The sequence below is a fragment of the Azolla caroliniana genome, unplaced genomic scaffold (genome assembly GCF_043228905.1).
Source record: "Azolla caroliniana isolate FFs.n. ecotype wild unplaced genomic scaffold, voAzoCaro1.0.p SCAF_20, whole genome shotgun sequence".
NCBI lineage: Eukaryota > Viridiplantae > Streptophyta > Polypodiopsida > Salviniales > Salviniaceae > Azolla > Azolla caroliniana.
In genome coordinates this window covers 14,906,146-14,919,260 of record NW_028230455.1, presented here as the reverse complement: position 1 = coordinate 14,919,260, position 13,115 = coordinate 14,906,146, and the positions used below count along the sequence as shown (strand labels likewise).

The window sequence follows — 13,115 nt, the reverse complement described above, 5'->3', positions numbered from 1 at the left end:
TTACCATCATAAGCAACCTTAATTTCATTCCTACCATTAACATCATGATGCGTACCTTCCTGCACATTATGTCCATTCCCCATCTCACTGTACTATTCTTGGTCGTCCATGCTTCTGTATTGTCGTCGGTACTTAATTCTCACGTGTCCGCTCAATCCACAGATGGTCAGATTCTTCTGCTATTCCATGTTTTGTTTATCATAATGCCATGAATATTGGGTCTCTAGCAGAGATTAAATTGTTATTGTCATCAGAATGAGTATGTTTATAATTGTGTGGTGATGTAGGGTTTGTGAGCATTGATTGCGGGTCATCCCAGGCAAAGAGCTATACTGATGCATTAGGAATCACGTGGACGCCGGACGTCATTCTTTGGCCGGAGATCGATGGGTTCTCGAAGACAAGTCAAGAGATTCCGTTAACGACGTCATTATCGAAGGGTCAGATTCCGTACGGAAGTATGCGCTATTTCCAGAAGGGCAAGACCATGAATGTGAGCAAGTTCTGCTACTCCTTACAGGCCGCCGGAGGCAGCTACTACTTGATCCGCGCCACATTCTGGTCTGGCGGCACTCAATTGCCATACGATACGCGGAAGAATGATACCGTGGTCTTCAAAGTGATCGTCGACACATACGAAGGGCAGGAGATAAACATCAGCCTGCCACAGAGTGATGTGTGGATCGAGGAGATGTACGTTCATGCGCAGAGTTCGAGTGTCATGGTTTGTCTATCGGCCGCTTCCGAGACGAGTGATGCACCCTTCATCAACTCGCTGGAGCTCCGTCCTCTCCCCAACGAAACTTTGAGAATAGTGTCCATTGTCAAGAATACCAGCACTGCCCTTCGGTTAGTGGATCGACAAAACTTTGGGCGAACATGCACCAATGTCCTAAGGTCACAACCCAAATCTTTAACTTCTCATTCATGATTTTAGTAATCATAAAGATGTTGATCATAGTGATTATACAGTAGATTGAACAGATTCAACGCAAAATTGGGTCTTTAATAAATGCAGGTATCCGGATGACATATATGATAGGATGTGGTATACAACAGCTTCAATACCTGACGGTCTCTCTCAATCAATAGTTAAATCGATAGAGATTAAGAATTCTAGTGGCCTCCCACCACAGAGTGTGGTGCAATCGATCGTGACGGCGAGGAATATCAACTACACCATCTCACCAAGCTCCACCACATCGCCACTTACGAGGACAACGACAACAGGCCAACATAACTACTCTGTCATGTTTTATTTCTGCGAGATCAACAAAGAAGTCGTCAATCAACCGGGTGAAAGAGTCTTCAATCTCACAGTAAACATCGGCAATTCAGTTTTGATCAACCGAACCCTTGACATCTTTGCCCGGGTTGGGGCACAATATTTATTGGAGGTCAGCACAGATGATGTCCTGGTGGGGCCTTATGCCGGCGACATCAACATCCAGATTGTAACGCTTCCAAGCCTCAAAAACTTGAGTGCCTCCATTGCAGGGGCAGAAGTGTTGCAGCTCCTCTCTAATTCCATGCTAATCCCTACTGCCTCCTCCGATGGTATGCATTTAATTTTTGTTTTGTATTTATGTATAGATCTGTGGAAGTGGTGCACACAGCATGACAGGGCAGTGAATATTAATGGCTCACCTTACCTTGGTGTTGAATTTGAATCATAGTTGTGGCCATACGAGATATTAGTGCCTTACACAACTTCAGCAGCCTTATTGGGGACCCATGCCTGCCATTGGCTTATAAATATCCATGGCTCAATTGCACTTCCAACGAACAACCCCCTAGAGTCGCATCTCTGTAAGTGGTAACTGTCAAGTTTTTATGATTCACCCTCTTCTCTTCATGAATAAATGCAAGCTTACTTTCCATATGGAAAATGAAGATTCTTATCCAACTATGGCCTCACTGGTGCCATTCCCAGTAGCATTAACAACCTCGACCGAATTTCGGCAATGTAAGAAATTTTAGATTATCAAATTATTAATGTTTTGCCATATGCTCTGGATATATGAAATGGTATTATTGCACGCAATGCAGCTACCTGGATCAAAATGCCCTTGCAGGAGCATTGCCAGATTTTAGGAACTTGGTTAATCTCCAGACATTGTAAGTTGTCTAACTAATTGCTATGTAATCGTATAATTTTGTCTAAGAAATTATTATGTCTCGTATGAATGTTTGGAAGCACGATGGCGTCCTGTTGCCCATCACAACCTCCTCATCATACATACTAAATAAGATCTCCATTGCTTTTCTGATGCATAATATTGGACTACACTTGCTTTTCGCTAAACATTAAATTTGCATTAGATCACTCAAAACATGTTCGATCGTCTACACATAGGTAAACACATTTGATCTTTTACCCATTGATGACACTAACCTATATAATATATATATATATATATATATATATATATATATATATATAGGAAGGTAGAATTGAATGCACGTTTGGTGCACCTAAATAGTCCCAACTGACAAGTTGTCCCAAAGTGAGTGGGGACAGACCTGAGAAGCCCCAAGTGGAGTTAGGACAGTCCCAAACAACCCCAATCAAAGTTGGGACAATATATTAAGCAAAGGTGGAACAAGCACAGTCCCAAACTGAGTTGGGACTCAAGAAAGGAACTAAACCCAGTTCCAGTTCCTGTCCCAGAAGCCACTCCCAAACTCTAGAATACATTCTAAGGTTTGTTTCTATACCATACCTACCTTTACAAACCACATGCACGTTTGGTGCACCTAAATAGTCCCAACTGACAAGTTGTCACAAACTGACTGGGGACAAACCCGAGAAGCCCCAAGCGGAGTTAGGACAGCCCAAAACAACCCCAATAAAAGTTGGGACAATATAAGCAAAGTCGGGACAAGCATAGTCCCAAACTGAGTTGGGACTCAAGAAAGGAACTAAACCCAGTTCCAGTTCCTGTCCCAAAAGCCAGTCCCAGCGGGTATTCCAATGGCCATACAAGTAAGGAGGAACCTCTCCTCAGTTTGGTGGATTATTTTTATTGCTAAAGTTCTAATCTGTCTGTCTCTCTCTCTCATTGTAATCTTGAATATTCTCTAGCCCCTCATATCTTTTGGTTTGTCCCAACATTGGGACTGTTGTAATCTCTCATCTCTTCTAATAATATAAATAAATTTTTTATCCCAATTGTGTTTCGAGACCTCCATAATCTAGGGGCATAACACACTATTGGATTCTAATTCTACCTCATCTTTTATACACCACATCATTTGAGTACATGATTTAGACCATTGCATCATCTTACTATGAGCTCCAATAACCTATCTCTTATATAGTTTCTAGGATTTTGTAACCTTTTATATAGTTCCCAAGATTAATGCTAATATGGACCATATCATTGTACAAGGGATGACTATGCTTCATAGTTTGTTATATATCATCGCAAACATAGAAAGGGTTGTTGAATACAATCTTTAGGTTCGAGATCACCTATCCCATCAACCTCATAGATTTGTAAACGAAGTAATTAATGCTACAACACCAAGATCATTTATATTTGTTGAGATCTAGATGGATGCAATATCTCAAGAATCACTTTGAAAAATGGAATGCATTACAACTACTTTATAATTTGTCTTAAGGTTTCTACATTAATTATTCCTTTTTGTGGCCCTAATATATCACAACTTCAGGCCAAAGACTTGGATTTACATGACATTGCTTCCCGATCACATTTTCTTTGATGCATGAACAAAAAATAAAGTATAAAGGATGAGAGTCATAGATAATGCATATTTTTCTTTGCACTTGTCCATGAGTAAACTTTCACTCTTTGATATAATGCTATGCCATAATCAAGTTTGCTTTGTGCATGTTGTTTAATAATCCCTACACACATTTCTCTCAAGCTGACAATGTGCATTCCTGATCCCAAAATTGATTTAAAAATCACTAATTAACTCCATGCATACGAATATTTCATCTTTGCCTCAAATTACATCCAAGGATAATATATTCTATCGATATATATATATCTCCTTTTGAATAATTCGCACACAAGTATAAAGTCAACCGATCGATGCTTTTTTTTATATACAATATAAACTCTTTCAAACACTATATAAAAAGGTCATGATGTAAAGTGGCCTACAATTTGCACACCAACATGAAGTCAATCGATTAATGCTTCTTTTATATACAATATAAGCTCTTTCAAACCATATCTAAAAAGGTCATGATGTAAATTGGTCTAACTTTGACTTTAGCATTTCTCGTCTATCTCCTAGACGTATATCTCACTTGCACCTCCTTTTCGAGTGTCTTCAAGTTGGCTCTTCCCATATTTTTATGATGACAAGGAGATATTTCATCAGATATTAATTCTCATTTTTCAACTTTCATATTATAACCATTGACCCTTAAGCATTAGTTGCAATGAATCTCAACATAAACATTTTCAATTCCTTCTTAGGGTTGAGAATATTGAAATTGTTGTGTTGGTAATTAATTGGCCATCATATTGTTGTCTTTCGTATGTAGAGGACTAGTAATCCAAAGCTTCAGTCACCTAAATTGTGCGTTTGTATATTGTCTTCATTGTAGCATATGTAAAGATATCCTTATATCCTCCTAGTTTAATATTTAACAAACTTTATCACCCCTACAAAATCATAGTAAACCATGAGTCTAGAAGAATGAATGCTTAGTAAATAGCACATGTGTAGAATCACTACATGAAGCTTACATTTTGTATAATTTATCTAGAACATGCATACTTATCATATATGATAATATAATATTTCTATAATTGAAAATACTTAAAACAAATTGAACTCCTAATCTTGCATATGACATATTGACAACCTCATAGGAATTTAAGCAATAACAAATTGAGTGGTGTGATCCCTTCTTCGCTCGCAAATTTGCCAAAATTAACATACCTGTAAGTAAATGTATATTTCTTATATAAATAAGGCAAAAGTACCAGGATACCCCTGGAAGTTTGTCTATTTACCAGAATGCCCTTCAAAGTTTCAAATTTACCAAACTACCCCTATGTCCAAAAAAATACACTACACTCAAGTATACAAGCCCTATTTATCAGAATACCTTTAAACCTAAATTTATTTAGTATAATGCCACTATATATCTATTTTGACCAATTTATACCACTTTTATTTTTCAAAATACATCATATCAAACTACATTATCAAAATTTAATTATATATCAAAAATTTCAATTGAAAGGTCACCTTAAAATCCAATTCTATGAATTTACACCGAGTGATATGGCTTAATCCCATCAAACCAAAATTTGTGATTGAAGTGACCAAAGTTTAATCTTAAAACCAAAACATCTAATCGCACACCAAATTTTACCATTGGGATGCTATTTTGAAGCCAAATTCCATAAATTTGCGAATTCACAAACAATTTGCGGCCAAAATGTTAAACCAAATCTCACGAAAAACAGTGCTACCAAAATGCCATTTTAAACCAAATCTCACATGACACTTCGCTATTAAAATACCATCTTAAACCAAAATTCATTATTTTACACTCGCAAACCTAAATTAATTATTGAAATGTAATAATTACATGTTATCAAAATTGTTTGTGAATTTGCAAATTCATGGATTTTGGCTTCAAAATGACATCCCAATGGTAAAATTTGGTGTGCAATCAAATGTTTTGGTTTTAAGATTAAATTTTGGTCACTTCAATCACAAATTTTGGTTTTATGGGATTAAGCTAGTATAACTTGGTGTAAATTCATAGAATTGGATTTTAAGGTGACCTTTTGATTGAAATTTTTTATATATAATTTAATTTTGATAATTTAGTTTGATTTATGATGTATTTTGAAAAGTAAAAGTGGTATAAATTGGTCAAAATAGATATATAGTGGCATTATGATAAATAAGTTTAGGTTTAAGGGCATTCTGGTAAATAAGGCTTGTATATTTGAGTGTATAATTACTTTATAAAGTGTATTTTTTTGGACATAGGGGTAGTTTGGTAAATTTGGAACTTTCAAGGGCATTCTGGTAAATCGACCAAATTCCAGGGGTATCCTAGTACTTTTCCCTATAAATAATTCTATCTTTTTAGCTAAGTACATCATTATATTCCGTGAAGTATAATTTTTCTGATGATAAATTTTGTGAATATCGTGACATTTTCTAGTAATTTGGCAAACAACAACTTTAGTGGGACAATACCAACAAAACTACAACAAAAAGAAGGCCTTACTTTCATGTATGTTAAACATTATTTCTTCTAGGTTTCCATACGGTTATCTCAAAACATATTTCTGAAGGCTTGCATTTCTAGTATATACCATAAGTGAGATAAGTTGTATGATTTAGGATGTTTTTCACGTGCATTGTGACCATGTATGGTGAGTAGAGAAAGATAACGTCATTGTAAGACAACTTAAAAGGTTTACGGAAAATAATTCCCGATCAAATTAATTCTATCTATCCAGACATATTTATTTCAAACTCACATAATCAAGTAACTTTACAATCAATCCATGAAGCATAAAGTTATAAACTATAAATGTTTTTATACATATAAAACCAAAATGACGTGGTAAACCCGTTTTGTAAAGTGTTGATCAATCACCCTCATCCTGTCATGGTTTATGTTCGAGTTACAATCATGTTGTTTATTCACTACAAATAACGGTTTATTATTTCAATCAAGACTGGTGATTAGGTGCTAAACTTTAAAGGATAATTAATAACTTTGAATAGCCAAGTTTCATGAGAAAATCATAGTCTATATGTCAACAATAAGAGTACAATGAGAGATGTATTAAATATATCTTAGCTTAATTTTATAATTATAACGAAGTATAATTGAGATAACATCTTCTTTGTAATGGTCGGCTCACAGATATGATGGAAACGTATTTTTATGTGAAAAACAAGGAAGCTGTCAAAGTTCCCCAAAGAAGAAATTACATATTGGAATGATCATTGGAATAGCTGTTGGGGCAACATTTCTAGTTCTTGTGACCATACTAGCGATACGATATCGATTAAGGCGAACAAGTGATCAAACAAGACGAGGAACTGATGGTAAAACTTCATCTAAAACCCCAAGATAATGATTTGCGAAGCAACTGGTTCATCATAAAAATAAGCATATTTGTTTGATAGTAGAGTCTATTCTCAACTACTTAATGACCTTCATTTAACGTACTATCTCTCCAGAGAGTTAATTTTTTCTAAAAAAGCATTGCATAAATTGGAAAGCTTACATGTTTTCATTTTTCTTTTCTAGATGTTTTAAAAAGGAATGTCACTGTAGCTGCCAATGTTGCCAAAGAATTTGGTTTTGAAGAAATTATCAACGCCACAAATAATTTCTCTGAACTAATTGGTCAAGGTGGTTTTGGTCCTGTGTATAAGGGCATCCTTCAAAATGGTCTACATGTAGCGATTAAATTGTTGTCGAAGTCCTCTGATCAAGGAACACGAGAATTTCTCAACGAGGTATTTGATACGTCTAGATCCCTCTTCCTATCTACACAAGAATGAAAGGAAAAATATTAATTGGACTTGATTAATGTGCACTCCATGAGTTTGATTCTTACTATCCATATTTTAGTTACTTTTATAACAAATACAACTCCTTGGATTTTCGCAACAATTTCCTTGCACTAAACAGTAATGAGGAAGTTATAAATCCATTATTCTTGGGCTACAAGGAGGCAACAAGTACACGTTGTGTCTAACAATGACCCCAAACCTCATCTCACTTTATCACACATGCACCATTAGGCAACATTTGGAATCTTTTGAGACCTTGTACGAAAATCCATGGGTTTAAATATAATATCATATGTAATAAACACGTAAGAATGTCAAGTTTAAGTGTTATTGTAATTTTCTTATATATATATATATACCACCAATGTCTAGGTTATTATCATGCTTGGGGTCTTCTCTATATCCAACATCTAGTTTTTCAGCCTCTTTTATCAAAGATGTTTTCGAAATTAGGACAAATGTTTTACTGATGCATAAACAACCAACATTGATAATTGGGAACGAATTAGTGACAAAATGAAGAGATCATCCTTGATTATACCACATTTTGATCTTACTAATAAAGATTATTCTTACATTTTATGGGAGAATGTCATGTTATGTTATAATACCTAGATCATTAGTCCATTCTTGTTATCTATGATTGCTTTCTTCATTCAATGTAAAAAATGGTCACCATTTAGTAAGTGGAATAAAAATGATATATTTCTAATATTGATTCCATGTAGGTGGTGATGTCAATGAAAACTTTTGTAATTTAATAAGTTTATTTCTCCACATATAGGTCACTCTCCTCTCACTTGTTCGTCACAAGAATCTTGTAGGGTTCGTGGGCTATTCTATTGACGAAAGACTAGTGCTGGTTTATGAATTCATGTCAAATGGATCATTGTATGATGCCCTTTTTGGTAAGACTATAAAAAATTTTATGCTTAAATTGCAAATCATTTGTTGAAAAGAAAAAGTTTGATTAATAATGTGAAATGCATATAAGAGATCAAAACCAATATCTTAGCTTCTTACTTCTTACTCAATTTATAGTTGATACAAAGGTACCCATTTGGGTTGGCTTGGCTAAAAAGAGTGTGCTAAAAGGGTGGGTTGCCATAGGGACGTGCATCCTAAAAAGGGTGTGCTAAAAGGGTGAGTCGGTTTAGACACACACATCCTAAAAAGGGTGTACTAAAAGGGTGAGTCGGTTTAGACACACACATCCTAAAAAGGGTGTGCTAGAAAGGAACACATGCTCACCACATTTCCCCCTTAATAAGAGAAACAAGAGATTGAGGAGCATGGGTAGGAACATGAACAAGAACAGGAAGAAGAATATTGGCTCATCAAAGGAATGGGAGAATTTGTCGGAGATAGAGCCCCCAAGTGGCACTATCCATGTTGGTAAGGCTGGAATGGACATCAATGATAGATTCTTGAGGGAGGTAAGGGTCACTCCCATAAAGCGCTTGAAAAGGGCTGATTCATGTTGCTATCTCTTGTTTGAGGGTCTTGTTGAGGCATTCGGTGAGCATAATATGGGGACGTAAACATCTGCCAGACACCTAGTTGAGCTGCAACATCGAGGACATCCTCATGGAACTTCTGGCCTTGATAGTTGGATGGGGCTAGTGATGGAAAACGAGCTAACAATCGGCTAATAAAGATCAATCGCTCTTGTGGATTGAGGGTCACCTAGACTTTGCTAAAGTGGGAGCTAGGAGGGCTATCGTGTCGGAGGGGGATCAAGGAGACCATCTAGCAATCGATGGATAAAGTTCAATCACTCCTATGGACTGAGGGCCACCTAGACTTGGTTGACGTAGGCAACAAGACGGCTATTATGTAGGAGGGGGATCAATCACTCTTCTGGACTGAGGGCCACCTGGACTTGGCTAAGGTGGGGGACAGGAGGGCAATCGTGTAGGAGGGGGATCGGAGAAACTCATGGGACAAGAAGTTTGTGGGCAACCTAAGGTGAGGGGGAAGAGTTGGCAGGGCAAGAGATAAAAGTGGTATGAGAATATGAGAGTGTCTAAGGTGAAGGTATAGTGGGCTTGCGTGCAAGAGTGGTATAGATGGTGATCGCAAAAAAGGACTTCGATGGAGGGACCGGTGGATGTGGGGAAGCCTAATTGGTGAACTAAGGCGGTGCTAATGGAAGAGATACTACTACAAGAGACTAACAAGATTGTGTGGGTGATGCTGGCGAGAGTGATGCACACCTACGAAGTGGGAAAGGTGGAAGCTTGGACATGGGGGGTCGGGTGCCCCGCATCTTCACCAATATGTGAAATGCACATAAGAGATCAAAACTAGTCTACTTAGCTTCTTACTTCTTACTCAATTTATAGTTGACACAAAGGTACCCATTTGGGTTGTCTTAGCTAAAAAGGGTGTGCTAAAAGTGTGGGTTGACTTAGGTACATCCATCCTAAAAATGGTGCGCTTAAAGGATGGGACAAAGGAACATATGCACACCACAATATAGTAGGAGACTGATTATTCACATTTATTTGAGTTTCCAATCATTCATATGTGCAATCTGTGAACTTCATCGGAGAATATTATAGTCATAGAATGAACCATACGTATCATATGTGCATTCGCATTCGTGAATGATTCAATCAAATGTGTATGGTAAATCATCTGAAAGTTGGATTAGATTGACACGTTTGATTGGATTGACTATGATCTACATTATGAGCTAAATTTGTAATGAAAACAAATGAAAAAAAGAAAGAAAAAAAGAAAAAAAGGAGCACGTATTTTTCCCTTTTCAAACGTCTCGTTTTCAAACGTTTGAATGCGTGCACGAACACAAATATTACGTTCTATGATTATAGTTGTTGTAGGTGTAGGCAAATGTGCGGGTGTACAAGATCCAACAACTTGTATTAGTTTGCATGAGCATGGTGGTGTCATTGTTTTAATTCTATTTAACATTATTGATTGTCTTATTTGTTAATTTCGTTAATTACTAAGAAACAGAACTTTGTTCTATTTATCCGTTCTCCCATTATTGAGTTATGTTTACTTTTTTCTATTTGTTACCATTATTGTTTTTACTTCTAATGCTATTGCTATCTCTATGTCAGCATTCTAATACCAAAGTAAATAAGTCTAGATAAATAAAGAATATTAAAAAAATACAAATGTAGAGAGAATATTAATATCAATCAAATACACAAAAGAATACTAAATAAAAAAAACATTATTGTTGTTTTATTTCTATCCAATAATGTAGGCAAAACAAGAGCTAAGCCTCTAACATGGGCACAAAGATTACAAATTTTGCTCGATGCTGCAGAAGGTATTCCATATATTGTTTTACAACTAAGGGTTTTATATATTTATATGTATATTTTCATGTTCTTTTGAAATGCTCTTTACTTTGTAGGGCTTGCATATCTACATGATGGATGTACTCCAATGATCATTCACAGAGATGTTAAGAGTAGTAATATCCTATTATCTGAAAGCCTCGAAGCAAAGATGTCTGATTTTGGTATTTCCAAACTCAAGCCCAAGGATGCACAAAATCCATCAACAATGTTGGTTGGTAGTTTAGGTTACATAGACCCAGAGTAAGTGTTTATGTTTTTTCTCCTTAAAAGGCCCTCATTTAAAGTTTCTTAGTATACAACTTTAACCACTATTAGTATTACTTAGTGTGCATTTGCCTTGGAGGATCAAACATCCTTTATCCAATTTCTCTAGTGAAAACTTGATCAATTGACTTAGCTTAGTGCTATGAAATTGAAAAATCCATTTCATTTTATTTGTTTTCATCCTATAGGTATGCATCAACATTGGTATTGACAAAGAAGGTTGATACATTCAGCTTTGGGGTAGTTATGCTTGAAGTGCTTTGTGGACAACATCCAGTTATTAAAGATGGAAATGGACCAAACCAAGACATGCACATTGTTGATTGGGTATGATGCTAAAATATATAATAACATTTTCTTAAATTTTAGAGAATGGAAAACTCTTTGTAAAGGTATATAAAATAATTTGTTATTTCATAGGCAAGATACTCTTGTGAACAAGGAATGTTGGAAGACATTATTGATAAAAGACTCGACAAACAGAATAACATGTCATCTATGTGGAGAGTGGTTGAGATTGCCATGGCATGTGTCCAACGTGAAGGGAGAAAAAGACCTACAATGAAAGATGTATGTAATGAGATAGCTGAGGTCATAAAAATAGATGCCAAAGAAGAAGAACCAAGTCCTAGACATTTGGTCGAGAAAATAGAAACATCCAATGTGCAACCTCGGTAATGATACTTTTGCACACGTAACATACGTATATGTTACAAAAAGTACATGTATAGTTGTTTTAAAGTGGTAAGTTTTATGTAACCTCAGTTATGAGGGTTTTAAAGCTATTCGGAATTATTAAAAATGTCTTCTTATCAGTTTGATCTTCAAAATAATTTGTAATTATATATACATGTATAGTTGCATTATAAATTTCATGAGAGTGAAACTACATGATGTATTACTAGGTGAATTAATCACTTATGTGTTATATTTTTTAGGCCCCTATAGTTTTCTTCAAATCATAATAATTTGGATACTAGGAGCTTCACATTTTGTTTCATGTACGTGTAGAAGTCATTGAACACCCTTCTTACACTAAGATCGTCATTGGGGGAGTTCAGGTTGGAATCCATCTCAATGCTAGATACGCAAGAAGGGACATGTCTCAATTGTTCCCCGACCACTATCAGAGTGTTAATTACCATTGATAAAGTTGACATAATCTAACTCTAAAACTCTCCTAAAGAAATACTTAAACTATGCATAAAACTTAACCAAGAAATTGAGAAGGGTGCAATACCATAATTAAATTTCTTAGAATTCATTCAAAAAGAAGTAATTTGATGCTTACAATAGAATATTTTCACCTAAGAAAAATGATTATGGTAACATTAAACCTTAACTAGAGAAAGAGAAAGAAGTGCTTGTGTTGATTCCGTGCGCCTCACGGAAGCACTTCTATTAATCGATGAAGTTTTGTCTCCCATCGATGTCGTTTGCTTGGGGATCATGCTCATGTATACCCTATTCGTGGCGAACCGGGTGAAGCAAGTAATTGTCAAATATCTCTGAGCTGCTACCTCACTTAATCATATGTGATTAGTATTAATATCTCTCACACACTCTCGCTTACTCTCTCAAACAAAGTGAACAAAAAGAAAGTGTTTTATTTCACCCTCTTGCTAAGAGGTCTAGCACCAACAACGAAGAGAGGTTAACGTTTATTTACTAAACAATATCGCTTATATCTCTTGAGATTTTGGTTAATAGGAGAAGAGGCTTATAGTTTTAATGAATAGGAGATTCCTAAGAATGTAGAAGAAGTTACAAAGTCACCACAAGGTGGCTTTCATAGCTTTGACATCATAAGTGTGGTTATTTCACACTAGGCTGCCCATTGACTTTACTTTCTTCCTATTGGCTATTTATACACCCCCTTTGTTTATCTTCTTAGTTGCTCGGGATCCTTTGTTTATACGCTCGTCTTCACGGCCGGTGTGTGTTGCATTCCAAATGCTTATAATTTTA

The 13,115-nt window shown here is 35.9% G+C and overlaps 1 protein-coding gene across 1 annotated transcript; it reads left to right on the top strand.

Annotated features, from left to right (window-relative positions):
- Nucleotides 1-12,080, top strand: LOC147851194 (putative LRR receptor-like serine/threonine-protein kinase At1g67720). Its single transcript, XM_087335619.1, has 15 exons — nucleotides 1-165; nucleotides 288-897; nucleotides 1,019-1,557; nucleotides 1,677-1,809; nucleotides 1,895-1,966; nucleotides 2,050-2,118; nucleotides 4,857-4,928; nucleotides 6,173-6,244; nucleotides 6,887-7,071; nucleotides 7,277-7,488; nucleotides 8,330-8,453; nucleotides 10,784-10,849; nucleotides 10,937-11,123; nucleotides 11,336-11,474; nucleotides 11,568-12,080. Exons 1-15 carry the CDS (start codon nucleotides 45-47, stop codon nucleotides 11,823-11,825), a joined length of 2,859 nt encoding a protein of 952 aa, XP_087191745.1. The 5' UTR covers nucleotides 1-44; the 3' UTR covers nucleotides 11,826-12,080.
- Nucleotides 12,081-13,115: the final 1,035 nt, after the last annotated feature.

What these genes read in the sequence shown, in the direction of transcription:
- LOC147851194 (XM_087335619.1), top strand. Translation starts at nt 45, where the DNA reads ATGATGCGTACCTTCCTGCACATTATGTCCATTCCCCATCTCACTGTA. An exon ending in TTGCCAAAATTAACATACCT is followed by an intron (nt 4,929 to 6,172) that starts GTAAGTAAATGT and finishes GACATTTTCTAG; the next exon opens with TAATTTGGCAAACAACAACT. An exon ending in ACATGCACATTGTTGATTGG is followed by an intron (nt 11,475 to 11,567) that starts GTATGATGCTAA and finishes GTTATTTCATAG; the next exon opens with GCAAGATACTCTTGTGAACA.